This window comes from Eublepharis macularius, chromosome 13 (assembly GCF_028583425.1).
Source record: "Eublepharis macularius isolate TG4126 chromosome 13, MPM_Emac_v1.0, whole genome shotgun sequence".
Classification (NCBI taxonomy): domain Eukaryota; kingdom Metazoa; phylum Chordata; class Lepidosauria; order Squamata; family Eublepharidae; genus Eublepharis; species Eublepharis macularius.
In genome coordinates, this window is record NC_072802.1 from 45,979,448 (window position 1) to 45,995,369 (window position 15,922).

General features: G+C 45.5%; 1 protein-coding gene across 1 annotated transcript; it reads left to right on the forward strand.

The window, feature by feature from the left end:
- The first annotated feature begins 145 nt into the window (after positions 1 to 145).
- On the forward strand, positions 146 to 15,869 carry LOC129341429 (solute carrier family 2, facilitated glucose transporter member 11-like). Its single transcript, XM_054996621.1, has 12 exons — positions 146 to 533; positions 2,143 to 2,241; positions 2,855 to 3,015; positions 5,676 to 5,800; positions 7,453 to 7,582; positions 8,140 to 8,288; positions 8,839 to 9,026; positions 10,087 to 10,197; positions 11,234 to 11,335; positions 11,438 to 11,513; positions 12,265 to 12,392; positions 12,702 to 15,869. Exons 1-12 carry the CDS (start codon positions 492 to 494, stop codon positions 12,900 to 12,902), a joined length of 1,512 nt encoding a protein of 503 aa, XP_054852596.1. The 5' UTR covers positions 146 to 491; the 3' UTR covers positions 12,903 to 15,869.
- Positions 15,870 to 15,922: the final 53 nt, after the last annotated feature.

Here is a 15,922-nt window from a genome sequence, read left to right on the forward strand (position 1 = left end):
TTGGTTATATCCTTCTCTCCTCCATTCAATTCTCACAACCCCGCCAGGTAGGCTAGACTGCGCATGACTAGCTCAAGCGCGTCTAACGAGCAGCACGGATGATCGGGATTTCGATCCAATTCTCCCCATGATATTCTCGGCCAGCTGACGTCGTTAAAAATCAATAGCAGCAGATCGGGAGTCTCCGGCGCCTGCCAACGAAGATCCTCGGGTCAGCCTGAAACAGCCGCTAGGCGCTCCCGGCTGATTCGTGCAAAAGTCCCCGAGCTGCTGACAGCTTGAGGGGGCAGGGCAAGCGGGCTAAAGGGCGCACGGGCGGCTTTGGCGCTCTGCACGCGCTCCAAGGCGCTGCAGTTGCGGAATGAGGCCGGCTGGATCCCGCCTTCCAGGCTGTACCCCAAGAGGAGGAGCTCGAGGCGTTGGCCGCCCTACCGGCCCCTGTGCTAGCCGCAGTCTCTGGCCGAGATCAGCCGTGCCCGGCGCTGCGCTTGATGGCTGTCGGGGCTCAGCCCTGCTGCGGCCGCCATCGCCAGGTGAGTCACTCTTGCGCACCTGGCCGTCGTGGCCCCCTCCCCAGCCCCCTGCGCCATCCGCTTCCTGATTGGGCAGGGTGGCAAAGGCGGCGGCGCTGTGGTCTCCGGATGGTTTAGCAGAGGAGCCTCGTCCAGGGATGCTGCAAGAGGCGCCTAAACAGCCCCCCCCCCCTCGCCCAAATCTGGTGGATCGAGCTATACGTGACTGGATCTTTAATACTAAAGAGCTCTTCTCCCGGAAGCAGGTTTTCAAATAGACAGTCCCTGACCTTCTAACTGCTGCGATAATAATAGCACGGCTCTGAGGGGCGCACTGATCTGTCTAGAAGAGTTCTATATAAGCACGCTGTTGTTGTAGTTATTGCTCAGGCACTACCCGGAAGATTTTTCCCACAGGAGCTCTTCCTTGAAATAAGGATTGATATGTCACTTGTTAATGGCAGATATTCTTTCAGCCGTTGTAATTCTTAGTATACAACATGAGAACATCTGGGTTTTCTGCAACCTTGCTTCAGCTGTTCTAAAATCTGTCACTTGGGTTGTGAATTCCAGTTGGTTGTGGCCAGTTGGCCCCCCAAGCAAGAGGGCCTGTGGCTCAAAGCCTTTCTTTCCTGTCCCAGATGTGTTTGGTCTGACAAGAAAGCAATGCTTCTCCTTCTTGCAGATTCTTCCCAGGAGCTAACTAATAAAGTTGCTAAATTTTGCCTTTGGGCATGTGAGACACACAAACAGCTAACTGAATACCAATAATTTTACTCCCCCACCCCCATCCGTCAGAGGAAGGTATCATCTCTCCACCCTCCTACAATTTGTGCTCACTGTTCTGTGCGCATCACACTGCATGTACCTCCTTTATTTCATTTCACATTTATTTTTTTATTCCTTTTATTCTTATTACTACCGTTGACTTTCTGGAGCTGGTTTTGTATTGAAATAAATTTTGCAAATGTGCTCAACTTCACTTATTTTTTACATTCTGTATTATCAGAATTGAAACTTGGCATTGAAAACAGGCACTGGGCAAAACCGAATGAATCTTGGTTCAGACAAAGTGCTGAAGGGTCAAGCACCAAAGCCAGGAGCCAACCATTCTGTATATTATAGGTTGATGTGGGTAACGAGGATACTATGGAAGTGAGTTGCCAGGCAGGAAGGCTGGCTGGCTCTCTTAGCTTCTGCTCAGGGCTGCTGCAATTAGATCTGAGGGCAGAATCCTGGGATATTGATCTGGTGTGGCGACCGCAGTGGTCTGCAACAGCCTCTTGCGAGGCAAACCAAGAAGAGTGGGACTCCAGGGTAGGAATGTGGGGCTTTGGAAGGGAAAAAGAGGACAGACTGGCAGCAGATCAAGCTGGGATATTTGAAACGGGTTGTGTAAAGTCTTCAGTAGCGTTGAAACTGATGGACGGGAGCAAATGGTGCTGTTGTCACAGTCCTTGTTTGCTGTTCTCATGGTTCAGAGCATTTTGTGTGTGCATGTATGAAACATGGGGCAGGGAGAGGCTACTTTTCAGATTTCCCCAGATAAGACTGCTTTTTTGACCAGTTTGCATCCCCTCTCTTTACATTCTCCTGTGTTTCTAAGCATGTATTTGTGATTGTTCCTCAGCTTCAGGGCAAGATCCTGATTCTCACTGTGTGTGCTGCAGGAATTGGAGGTACCTTCCAGTATGGCTACAACCTCACCATCATCAATGCCCCGACATCAGTAAGTAATCTTGAGCTGCTTCCACATGCCAAGGATCTTCTGCATTGCTTTTATCTCAGCTGTTAATGCAGAGCAGGCATGCTGCCCTCATGACCCTGAGGAGCGTGCTGTATCCTTGGAAAGTCTGAGTTTCACTCCACCCTGAGATTTGTCCCAAATGTGCCCATCAAATTATTGGAAAATCTTGCCTTTCTTATTTGGTCTTTGGGCGCCATTCAGTTGCAGCATTTGTGTTCTCAGAGGGTCTCATTTTAAAGTAACTATGGAGTACCTTGTTAGGAACCTTCATATGGAAATTCAACCTTCCAAAAGTTACAAAACTCAAGTAAATGACTCTGACTGTTCTCTCAGCCTCTGAATATGGGAGACCCATATTTCAAGGATGCAGTTGAGGGTTGTGGGGAGTGAATTGCAGCTATCAGAATCTAGACTAAATAAGGCTGCCTCCCTACAAGGGGAGGTTTTGTGAAGCCTCTGGTAGAGTATTTATTTCCCTGGTGCAAGTCCTGTAATCACTGGGCTGGCAGCTATGGCCACAACAGTATGGGTGAGAGAACAGCACTTGAAGGAGGCTATTTATTCCATCAAAACACCTTGTCTTGTCACACTTCAGTCTATCCAGGCATTTATCAATGAAACATGGCTGGAACGCACCGGGCTGCCCTTGGAAAGAAGCAGGATAACTCTCATGTGGTCTTTTATTGTCTCTGTGTTTCCTTTGGGGGGACTTGCTGGAGCCCTTCTTGCAGGCCCCATGGCCATTAAACTGGGAAGGTGAGCTGTGTTTAGATTTCTACTTCACGCTGTAGTTGCAGACTGTTGGAAAGTCCAGTATGGAATATGGGAATATGCCAAGAGCTGAGATAACAGAATTGGGAGGAGGGAGTGATGTGTGTGCTCTGGCATTCAGCCAAGATGAAGTCGCATTGCAGCAAAAAATCTCAAATATCTTTAGGAGTTGCATTTAATGCATTTAACTCCCAATCAAGTTTGGTATTAAATGTCAGAGACTTCAGGTCTGAGTCTCATCCCAAGTAACCTGCTGTGTTTTTGCGTATGAATCAGTGAGATTCTTGGCCTCCAGTCCTGATCCTAGAACAGTCTGTGCACTTGTACTGTCTGTACTTATTTTGGGCATTAGCTGTTGAGTTCATGCAAAATCAAAAAACCATTTCTGCATTTCTTCTCTTCCCCTCAAATGCTAGTTTAGTTTAAACTAACCGATCTAAGCTTGGCCATCCATACAGCTGATGTTTCACTTAGGCTGTTGTTTTTCTCTCTCTCTCTTTCTCTCTCTCTCATTACTATTTGTTTATGTTTTAAAGTCAGGCAGAGGTATTTGCACTGCTACGCCTTTAGACATTGTTACCTGGAAATCAACAGGACACTCAGGGTAATCTTGTGGGACTGTTGCACACTCAGGCTAATGCCTCTTGAACAATGTTGGACTCCTAAGTAAGATACACTTTAGGAAAGCAAAGACACAAAAAACAGGAGCAGAACAGCAAGCCAACACCCAACACCAGCAGCCACCAGAACCCAAGCTGTGCACAGTCAGCACTCCCCTATTAGCCATGCATGGAAGGCACCAATGTGTGGCAACCGGACACATTATACATCTCCACTTAACCGGCTCAGTAAGTAGTTCAAGTAGCCAAGTCCAAGTGAAATGCTCCTCAGTTGATGACAATAGCACAGGAAGTGACATCTGTAGCTTCAGCTCTTTACTTTGCTACTTGATGCCTGCCCCAAATGCCCTCTGACTTCTTCCTTCTCTCCGCCCTCCCTTCTTCTGCTGAATATAAGAAGAGCCTGCTGGATCAAAGCAGTGATCCATTTAAACCACCATCCTGTTTCACACAATGGTCAACCACTTGCCCTGAAGGGCAAACAGGGCATAGAGGACAGGGGTCTCCCCTGCTGCTGCCTCCCAGTGTTGGTTTGCTGACTCTGGATATGGAGGCTCCCTTCAGAGCTAGTAGCCATTGATAGACCTTTCTTCCATGAAACGTTCTTCCATTTTAAAGTTATCTGTGCTCATGGCCCTCACTACCACTTCTGACACTGAATTCGACCATTTAATTGCTCATTGAGTAAAGAAGCATTTTCTTTTCTCTGTTCTGAATCTATTTCCCAACAATTTCATTGGGTGTCCCAAGTGCTTGTATTACGGGAGAGGAAAAGCTCCTTCATGCCACTTTGCATAATGTATAAAGCTCTATCATGTCTCCCCTTAGCCGTCTTCTTTCTAGACAGAAAAGTACTAGCCTCTTCAGCCTTTCCTGATAGGAAAGGTACTCCAAGCCCCTGATTATCTTGGTTGCCCTCCTTTGTATTTTTTCCAGTTCTCCATTGTGATTTTTGAAATACAGCTACCAGAACTGCGCACAGTATTCCAAATGAGGTAGCATCGTAGCCTTATACAAGGGCTTTAAAATATTGGCCATTTTGTTTTCAAGCCCTTTCCTAATCATTCCTAACACGGAGTTTTCCTTTTTCACTGATGCCGCACACTGGGCCAACATTTTCATTGAGCTTTCCACAACAACTCCCCCTCCTCCCAAGATCTCACCCAGTTCAGACCTCATCTGCCTATACTTAAAATGAGGATTTTGTTTTGTTCCAGTATGCATCACCTTATACTTAGCTATCTCTGCTGAACTTCATATGGTTGCCCACTCACCCAATTGAAAGAGATCCTCCTGTAAGTCTTTACAATCCACCTCGTTTTCACTATCCTGAATAATTTAGTATCACCTGCAGTCTTGGCTATTACACTGCTCAGCCCCAGTTCCAAAGAATTTAGGAGTCATTTTTGCCTCCTCTGCTCTTTTGAATTCATCTTGCGTTTCTTCTCATCTGTCCATTACCTTCACACTCGCACTCCCCCTCCTATTCTCCATTGACTTGTCTTCACAGTCCTTTTTCTGCTTTCACTGGAAATCACAATAGGACCTATACCAGAACTGACTGGGGAGAAAGGCCACTGTATTGGCAGCCAGGGGGTGTGGATTTGAGTCCTACTCTGGGGAGTTGCCAAAGAGAGCCTTCTAGCCAGCAGCAATGACTTTAGATGCAAAGGTGGCAGGGAGAAGGAACCAGCACTGAGCTCTCCAAGCTGCAATGAAATCAACACTCACTGTAATCACCACGGAACCCTCCCAAAGCCACACTTTCATCCTTTGCCTCGCTTTCACCAATTTGAAAACATTTGCATTTTGCCACTGGGGCCAGTTTCACGGGACCAGCTGCCTCCCTCTAGAAATAACCTGATAATGTGAGCTCAAATCCCAAGATATCAAACAGGCCTTAGTCAGTAGAGTGGAGGATGCCAAACTTCCCCATCCAGGTTTGGAAAACTGGAGGTGCTGCACCCAAGCACCTATTCTCCTCTGTCTGAGCCTTTGAGTCTTTTCTCCTTTCTCTTTCTGAAGGAAGAAGTCTTTGTTGCTAAACAACATGTTTGTGATCCTTGCTGCCTTGCTGGTAGCATTCAGCCGGATAGCAAAATCCTTCGAAATGATCATGCTGAGCAGATTTTTTGCAGGAATCAATTCTGGTAGGTAAAAATTAGTGAGCAATTACTACATGAACAGTGAGCTACATCCTAGCAATAGGAGCAGCATCTAAGCAAACATTTCCAGTCCATTCCATTATGAAGCCAGCCTGCCGCCTCTCCTCTCTAGTCCCAACAAACAATTGTTGCAGTTTCTGATGAAGAGAGGGTTATCAAAACTCATGACCTGCCCCCGTCCCCAGTTCTGGCTGCAGCCTGGAGTGGAACAACAAGGATTGGCTCTGATGTTATTGATGTGCCAAGACTTAGTCCCCCAAAACGTTGGTCAAGTGCTCCACTTCTATGGCCCTCTTCAGAATGTCAAGGAAATCTCAGAGTGGCTGGGTATGTTAATGTGGCTCCCTCTGCCCTCCTCCCACACCATTTTCCTGACCTGAAACAGCCCCAGGGAATCGCTGTTCGCGCTGTTGGGGACACTTATATGTAGCCCAGCAATACATTTTAGATTCCTCAGTGAAGCTTCGCATTTTCAGGTTGGGAAAATGGTGCAAGGGGAATACCCAAGCTTCTGTCTTCCTCGATGCTTTAGTCCCAATCCAAATTGAGCCCATGAGCACCTGGGATTTAGTTTCTCAGCACACAACTCTCTGAGTACATCTAGTGGACAGGAACAGGGCAGACACACACGGGACATGAGGGGGTCATAAATTATAGTTAGGTCCTAGCAGCAGGTAGAAAAAGCCCATCACTTTGTAAAAGAGGACATATGTTGTACTGCATATAGCAGATGTCACCTGGGCACCAGAGATTATGACGTGGAAGTAATTGACATTCCTTTCCCTATTAGTAAAGTGAGTGTCCTGCAAGTTCTCGTACCAGGGGGAAAATGGCTTTAGGGAGAGAGGGCAGGAGCAGATTTCTTCTATGGGTCTGTGGAAAACCTTTGAGGATTCTGAGGTCTGTTTATAGGAGACAAGAATGGGAGAAGGACATGCCTGGAGAGTCAGGCTGTTGTTTGATAATGTAACCTGAAGATTTTGCAGGAAAATGAGCAACATTATCTGCAAGAGTCCAATGTGCCTGTCTGTATTTCTGAATACACAGAGAAACCCCATGAAACCAGTTATGTTGGGAACACAGAAGAGAAGCATAAAACCATGCACACACAGAAAAAGATGTCAAATTATGGGCAAAGATTAGAATGTTAGGGAAATGAGCGTTGGTTTGACAACATTCCAAAAAATGCAGCACAGCTAACCTTTCACAACTGGTATGAACTGTATATAACAGGGTGTGTGTGAGAGAGACAGAAAAAGGAAAGACAGAGACTGAGGGCGTAACTACAAATGTCCAATATGTGCCAGGTCATTGTGGCTGCATGACCAGACCCTCAGATGGAGATCAGTCAAAGGAACTCACCTTAAATAGTGCTTGTTTGTTCAGTGCCATGAGGGAGCACTGCCAGGGAGGAGAAGGAGCTTCTGGTTTCCCTCCCACCCCGCTGTCACCAGCGGAAAAGGTTACACAAGGCTTTCCAATGGCATGAATGCTTTTTAAGGTGAATTCCTCCAATGTACATTTGTCTTGTGAGTCCAGTCGCACACCTGTAACCTGGTGCATGTTGAGCTCATCATCGTAGTTTGGCTCTGAGGGGGAGAATATCAGCCTAACATGTTTGTCTCTCTTCTGCCCAGGGGTGAGCATGAACATTCAGCCCATGTACTTAGGGGAAAGCGCACCCAAGGAGTTCCGTGGAGCAGTAACCCTGACGTCAGCATCTTTTACAGCCCTGGGGCTGGTGTTGGGGCAGGTTGTTGGCCTGAGGTGAGATGCCTGGGAAGTGCGGGGGGGGGGGGGGGGCGCAGATGGATGTGTTGTGGCTTCCAGCCCTGCTCAAGGTTCTTCAAGGCTGAAGCCAGCCCAGAGCATTTTAGTTAGTTGCAAGTTATACCCCGCCTTTCTTCTGTCACTCAAGGCAGTGCACCCTGGAAGGGGGGACAGTCCCAGGCGGTCTCCTGTCAAGGTCCTGACCAGACCCAGACCTGCTTATATTCAGCAAGGCTGTTCCAGCATGTGCCTTCAGAACATTTCCTGGGCATCCTTCATGGTAAAGTCCTGCTTCAAGAGCTACACGCAGGCGATTGGCAGCCATTCCTTAGCTTCAAAATGTAGCATTAGAATTTTTTGCCATGGAGACTTGAAAGCTCCTTAGATGCTGTCTAGATATCTTTCCTGCTGGGAACCATCCTTGTCCTGGCTCAGCTGAAACGGGAGATGTCACTTTGCATGAAAAGGGAAATGTCACTTTGCAAACGACAGCCTGAGAAAGTTGCTCTGGGTTGTAATGCTTTTGGCTCATCTAGTTCTGCATTTTAATGCAGAGAGATACTAGGAGCGGAGGAGAAATGGCCTCTTCTTCTAGCCAGCAATGTGGTGCCCTGTCTGATCCAGCTGTTGCTTCTGCCCTGGGCCCCAGAAAGCCCTCGGTACTTACTGATTGACCAAGGAGATAAGGAGTCATGCATTTGTGGTGAGTATGTGCTTCTGTGTAAGCGTTCTGGGGATAGGGGTGCACTGTCGCAACACAACAAAGTTATGGGTGCTTTACTGTAAAGGTTTGGGGTTGCAGTCTGAAGCGGTAGCCTCTGGCTCTTAGCTCTAAGTGGAGCCTTGTCTGCTACAAGAAGCAGTCATCTTGAAACGTGGCTACACATGTCAACTGGAGATGATTTGCAGTGGCCTTGGGAGACAGCAGGTTCATAAAGACGGAGCCTCCTCTTGGGTTCTGTTCTGGGTGACCATAAAAGCACATGGCAGAGAAAAGTTGCCTTTGCTGGCCTCTCTGATATTAGCGCTCAGCTGTAGTCCTTATTGGCCCTGTTCATTGTCACTGGTGTTTTCCCTTGAAGAAGAATTTGTGCTTTGGAATCTGTTGGCAATTTGTTTTCTAATAGATTGTGGACACCAAACTGGAAGTTGGTCATTCTGTGATTGATTGTTTGAGTGGAAGAACATGGCTGGTGTCAAGAGCAGAGCTAGCCCTGATGCTACCTTTTTTTTTTTTTTTTTGGCTCTTACAGCGTTGCAGAAACTGCGAGGCAGCCATGACTTGAGCAGTGAGATGAAGGAGATGCTGGCCGAACAGGCAGCCGTCCAAGGAAAGAAGGCCACAGGGCCTTGGGAGCTGTTTTGGAACCCAGCTGTGAGGTGGCAGCTGATAACCATCGTTGTGCTCAGCAGTGCCATGCAGCTCTGTGGCAATGACTCGGCAAGTGTTGTGGAGGAGTCTGGCTGCGCTTTCAGCTTAGATCCCATCTCCTGTTTTTAGCTGGTACAATTGACAAGGACCAGAATCACAAAGAAACCGTTAAGGGCATGTTGGCATTATGAGTTCATGCTGGGTCAGGGCTGATGGAGTTGCTGTGATCCTTTTCCAAACGAGTCTGGAGTCAGTTTTGCACTACCACGGAGCAGTGCAAAACGATCTCACAGAATTGAACCAGGTACAAAAATGTGTGGAAATGACCATTCATGTTAACTCCAGTTCCGTCATCCTGGTTGCTGGTTATTGTCTGAAGTACTGTTTCCTGTGTGCCTTCCCAAGCTATTCAGTTTAGTACCAGCCACACTGGTATAGCATGGGAGTTAAGAGATCCACAGTACATTCCTAAACTGAGTGATATCCTTCTAAGCCCATTGACTTAAATTAACTTTAAAAGGTATAACTCTGCTTTCAGGTGGGTAGATAGCTCTGTAGCTATTCTGTAGTGCAATTCTATGCAATTTTATGCAAAAGTAAGTCCCGCTTTATTCAGTTGTGTTTACTTCCAGGTAAGTACACATAGGATTACAGCTTTAGCTTGCTGCTCTGTCTCTGATGCTGGGGGTTACTGTTTGAATAAAACAACAGTATTTACCTTTCACAGCTTAATCAGTGTACCAAACAGTAGATTTTTAATGAAGTTACACATCACATTTTGTGTTCTTAAACTGTCAAATAAGTTTATATCTGGTTTGAAACTCAAACCCCCATAGGGAGAAAAGACCTTTTTCTTTGTCTTCAAATCTTTACATCTCTCATGGAGATGGTACTATGCTGCCTTGAAGGTTGTTATAAGGATCATGAAGCAGTTTGAACACTTCAAATTGCTACTCACGAATGCCAAGTACTGTTGACAACATTCTCCATTGGGGATCCAGATGTTGGGCAAGCCCCCTGCTCCTTTCCCCACCTAAATTCCTAGAAGTGCATGATGACAAATCGGGGAGGTCTGATGCAAATGATCTATGAATTCTCACCCATGTTTCTTCTTTCTTTCTCTCCCCAGATGTACTTCTATGCTTCCTATGTTTTCCAGGAGGCAGGGATTCCTTACGACAAAATCCAGTACTACATTATTGGCACAGGAAGCTGTGAACTGATTACAGCCATGACTTGTGTGAGAATCTCATTGGCCCTTGGAACAAGCGCCCGAGCTGCATTGTGTGCCGTCAATGATTGCCTTAGTTCCTTTGGTGCAGCAGGCTTCAAAGCGGGGGATACAATCTATTCCCAGGGGAAATGGAGCTTCTTTGCCTCCACCCCTAGCACAGTACTTGTGTGCCTTTCCTTTCCCTCTCAGGGACCGCAGTGACGGAGGCAGTATGCCAGCTCAGCCCTTATGCTGAGTCTGGTTTGCATAGCACTGTTTTGACCTTGCTCCTTCTTGGTGCCAGGACTTCTTGTGTGTTCTCTGGCAGAGGACATACATGAACATCCTTGGGAGGATCCAAGCAATAGATATTCTATATTTGAGTGGTTCTTTAAGACAGAGGTCTGAACAATTCTGCTTTAGTTCAAAATGTGGTGGTGTGGGGTGAGTGTGGCTGCTAGGTAGTCCCTGGATTCAGCAGGTCATCTCCTGCAGCGAAGGGAGCTTGTCTTCTGGTGACTCAAACCAAAGTTCTGAGTGTGGGCCAGAAGCTAACGTGAGCATTCAGCCCTTTCTATTTTATCTCCCTCACAGGGGACCACTAAGAGGGAAGAAGGGCTGAAAGGCAGCCATTTTACCTTCCAAATGTTGTTCTGGGATTCTCCAGCCAATTGTTGTGTCAATTTAATCAGAAAGGAGGAAGAGTGGAGAGGCAGAAGGCACTCGTGTTCAAAGTGTACCAGTGCTTATTCTCCATTCTACACATCAGTGGACATAGGCACACTTCTCCCTGTTTGCATGCCTTATGCTTCTCCACAAACTGAAAAGAATAATACCGATAGAGAGGTACCCCCCACCAAGCCATCCAGTCCATTTCACAAGTAGAAAGCAGGTGCGCTATGAAAGATGGAGGAATAAGGTGACCTGGCTAGGGGCTATTTTTATGGTTGAGGAAATTAACCAGAATTAGTTTGACTAAACCTGAGATCAAATGAGAGTTGCACCTCTCCTAATTTGTCCAACAACCTGTCTCCAGTGAGTCTCCTGTAATGTTTTATTCCAGAACCTTATCATAGAACGTGCTGGGAGAAGAATGCTGGTGATCGGGGGATACAGTCTTATGGCTGTGTGGGCTGTGATCTTCATGGTGTCTTTATCCCTGCAGGTATCCTGGCAGTAGAAGTGGGGTGAATTGCAGCAGCAGGGGGCACGTACATGAATCAGACTTCTCGTTAACTGTTTTTCTACTGTCTTCTTGGGCTTGCAGGATCGGTTTAGCTGGATGCCATACCTCAGCATGGCTTGCATCTTTGCCTATATCTTGAGCTTTGGAATTGGACCAGGTTAGTCAGAGCAGGACTGCTTCTCTCATAGAAAATACGTCAAACTGAAACAGGCACAGCCTTACTTACTGTAGTGTTGGCATTTAGATAAGAATTACTGGCATCCATGAAGACTAACCACTCTCAAATGGAGATTCTTGTTCAGACACCTCTCTTCTCTGGAGGATCCCCCTCCCAAGGGGCTGTATGAAGCCTTGCAGTGAAGGGACCCAGCTATTGTTACTGGCAATACCTCTAGGCTCTGGGGGACAGTGTGGAAAGCTAGGGGCATAGATCATATAGCCTGGCTCCTCCCCTCTAATTCAGCCCATTCCTTACTACCACTGTAAAGGAAAGGTTGTGGTTTAGCCTCAAGACACTAGACTCTCCCAGCAGCCAAAAGCCCCACCAAAGATAGCAGCACATTAGTGAAATAAAATTGTGTGCTAGTTAGGGGAAGGGCTTGGGATAATGGGCCTGATTGGAAACAGCCTTGAGGCTTTTAACCATGGTCTTGGGCAAAATACATGTAAGGCTACCCATAACTATATGTTTCTGTAATCTGCCCTGAGCCTGCTGGAAATGTGGGGAGGGCGGAATATAAATTGAAAATAAATAAAATAAATAATGTGGGAGGGATGGTTGGAAGTGGGACAGAGATTTTTGGTTAGTTGTAGTACTTTTTGTTGTGGTAGTGGTTTTGGTTGTTGTTTTTGTGCTACAAAACAGAACAATAACAGAGAACAATAAATAATTTGCTCACTTTATCTAGCTGGTGTGACAGGAATCATACCTGCTGAGATTTTTGATCAGGTGACCCGCCCAGCTGGCTACATGATCTGTGGCTCTCTGCTCTGGACCAACCTATTTATGGTGGGATTGGCATTTCCTTTCATTGTGGTAGGTATATTATATACATTATATTATTCCAGGCCTAAATGTTGTGAGTACAGGGAGTGGAAGAGAGACAGTTTAAACCAAACATGCCTTCTGTTCAATGTCGCTTACATGTTTACCTTGTAGACCTATTTAGACTTAACTATTGTATGTGAAAATGGCCAAGAATGTCAAAACCATATCTGTTTCACACCCATTTGTCTCCTGCGTCCTACTCAGATGTCTTTCTTCTAAGAAGTGATGATAACATTTTCTATCGCCTTTTCATTTTCTGTCTCTCCCTTCCCCACCCCCACCCCCACCCCGCTCCAGGAAGGGCTGGGCCACTTCTGCTACGTTCCCTTCTTCACAGTTTGTGTCTGCGCTGCTCTGTATGTCAGTTTCTTCCTCCCTGAGACCAGGGGGAAAAGCTTTCTGGAAATCTCTGAAGAGTTCAACAAGCGCAATTTCAAAACTCAGACTTGTGAGAATTCCTGGACAAACCTGGAAGATACCAAATCCACCATGTTGTAACCACTAAGCAAACTGAAGAGATATTGGGAATAAGAAAATCCATCCAGGTATCTCCTGAACGTGGTTTGTATGGGTGTTGAGGGTAGAATCCTTTTTCCATTTCTGAAACATTAAGACTGTATGAAAAGGCCTCAAAATCCGTATTTCAGATTAACATATGGAAATGCTCACTTCAAAATACATAGACTCAAAATACAGATTTCAGAAATCGGTAGGAGTTTTAACAGAAAATCTGTATGTATGTAATTTCAATATTTGGACTAGATTTTAACTATCTATGTGCGTAAGAGAGGGAATAATCACAGGTGGCAGCCCAAAATCACCACTTTTGACACTCTAATATCAGTGTTCTCTGCACAAAGAAAAGGTACAGGAATTATTAGCAGCATGATTTTTTTAAGCAATTCAGTATTCTGAATGAATTTGAAACAAAATTTCTGAAAACCAGTTATGGAAAGCTCAAGTTTTAAAACGTGTAATCCTACATCTGAAATCTAAGCTTCAGATTTCAAAAATGTATTCAGTGTTCAGACTGGTTGGAAGTTCTTGATTGAGGTTGGGAAGCTATCGGTTGAGGATTTGATGCACCAAATTTAGGATTGCATTTCCTTCTAAAAAATGTAATTTAGTAGCCCCGGGTAACTGGAGGAATTGTTTAACCATATACTCCCGTATCTTCCCCCTCTCCCAATCTATGAGAGGAAAAAGGCAGGTGGCTGTCTATACCACCATTACATTCCACTCACACACAATGCTAAATATAACTGTGGGAGGTAGTATCATTTAATCAGAGAAAAGACAGGAGAGGCAAGGGTTAGATAACCTTTCCCAAAACAAAAGAGGAAGCTTGTGATATCTTAAAAACTGCACATTTATAGCATAAACTTTGAGCCAGCTATGCTAATGAAGTGAAGTGAGTTCTTAGTTGGTAGGATATTATCCACTGAGAGAAATAAGAACAAAGACCTAGTTTTAATATTTCTTTGTATATTGGTACGCATAGTGATTATTCACAACAGCTGTAATTGATCTGAATGCAAATTATGTTAAGCAATTTTAACACCTGTAAGAGTCAGAAAATTGTCAGACCTATTGAGCCTCTCAACAATACTATCAAATCTATTGATGAATTCTAATTCAGAAGTTTTCTATTTTAAATTACCTTCTTAAAGAATGCTGACCCTTAGGTCAGCAAAAAATCATGGAAGACCGAAATGTTCTCCTTTAGGTTTTTAAAAATGTTTTTCCAGTATGTCAAATGTGCATCTATTTATTCTTCTGTATCATGACTGACCTGTTTATCCTAGGCAAAAAGCAGAAGAGATCCAAATCGCAGACATTCTTTATCGGGTTTAGTTTGATATTAAGGCTAAATGCAAAATGGGTTTGGAAAAAATATTTTGGGTTGTGCAGCCGAGGATTTAATAGGCAAGTGGGATCTTCCTTAAAGTTATTGACTGCTATAGAAAAAATATTGGGCATCATTGGTGGAGACGAGTTCCAGACTAGATGGGCCTTTGGTCTGATCGTATGCTATAGTCTGATTTCACCCAGCTTCTGTAGCCAAAAAATAAGCACTAATCTATTTCTGTGCCTCCCCGAGAAGTGAATATTACATAGAGAGATGGAAGGTTAATGATCTGCTGTAAAAGCTTTCTTTTAACTTTACTATGGCATGCCAAGTACTGGAGAGTCTTCTTTCCAGTTATCTCCTGCATATATTTAAATCCTTTCTCTCCAGTAATTTTTATGTTTTCATTGACTGCTTTCTAACCAAATCTAAGAGTTCCCCTTAGATTTGATAGTACCTCTCCTAACCTGCAGTATACATTCTCTATGCTCTTCCATTATTGTACATTGAAATAATTTCCAGTTATCCACAAGGAATTTGACCATCTTTACCCTGTTTCAGTTTCCTTCTGAGTAATTTATTAAAATCAATCCCTTCATTTTTGAGAAATTTCCTCTTCTGAAATCAAATGTGGTCATATTGGACTTTGGGGGCAACCTTCCCCCAATTTAAATGCTGAACTTGGTAGCAAGGCGATCACTGTTCCCACTCTGTGCAAAAACATTTAATATCCTACAGCAGGGCCTCAGCACCATTCACAACCAAGTCAAGGGCTCCGTGTTCAACAGCTCCAAGACACAATCAATCTTCCCAGAGGATTCTGTCCTTCAACCAGGGCCGGTGCCAGGGTTTCTGGTGTCTGAGGTGAGATACCCACTTGCGCTGCTCCAGCCCTGTGCGATGACGTCACTTGTGACATCATCATGCAGGAGCGTCCCCCCTCACCTGAGGCAGGCGGCAGCGGCGAAGGGGCAGGGAGGCGGCCTGCTTCCCCACTTGCTGCCATGCCACCTGGGCTCCCAGCTCGCCGAGAGCCAAGCCGAGGCACACAGCAACAGCGAAGGGGCGGAGAGGCGAGCGGGGACGCAGCCCGCTTCTGGGTCAGGGAGGTCATTGGGGGCCGGCACAGCACCTCCTTCAGAGTTCAGCACTCGAGGTGGCTGCCGGCACCTCTTTCATGGATGCGCCAGGCCTGCCTTCAACTACTGTATGTCTTGCTTTTATCACCCTGATCAGTAGTGAATGAACTAGGTAATTCCCAGGGTAGAAGAAAAGCAAATGTTGTTTTCCATGGTTGAAGGACATGGTCCAGGCCCAGAAAATCGATCAGTAGGAGGCCCAACATGCCCTTCCAAGAGTGTAATAGTCACATGCATTATAACTCTTTGATGCCTTTTGATCCCTGATTTCGGGGTCCGGGGTGGGAGCGCTGATGGGGGGATGCTAACAAGAGGAGACGTCAGCATAGTGACCGTTCTCTCCTTGGAGGGCATCTGCTGTATGTTTGGTATAGTCATGCAGCCCTGTCTTTGAACTTGTTGAGCTCTTGTGTTAAACGTGGGCAGTACTAAGGAAAATTCTGGATATAAGATGTCTTCATTGATATGTATATTTTAATAAATTCTATGGATTTTAACCACTTTTGTGAAAAGTTAGTGCTGTTCTGGGT

Bases quoted from the DNA above. Each gene is read 5' to 3' on its own strand.
- LOC129341429 (XM_054996621.1), top strand. From the start codon at position 492: ATGGCTGTCGGGGCTCAGCCCTGCTGCGGCCGCCATCGCCAG. The intron at 7,583-8,139 runs GTGAGATGCCTG...ATTTTAATGCAG, and splicing joins GGGCAGGTTGTTGGCCTGAG to AGAGATACTAGGAGCGGAGG. The intron at 12,393-12,701 runs GTAGGTATATTA...ACCCCGCTCCAG, and splicing joins TGGCATTTCCTTTCATTGTG to GAAGGGCTGGGCCACTTCTG.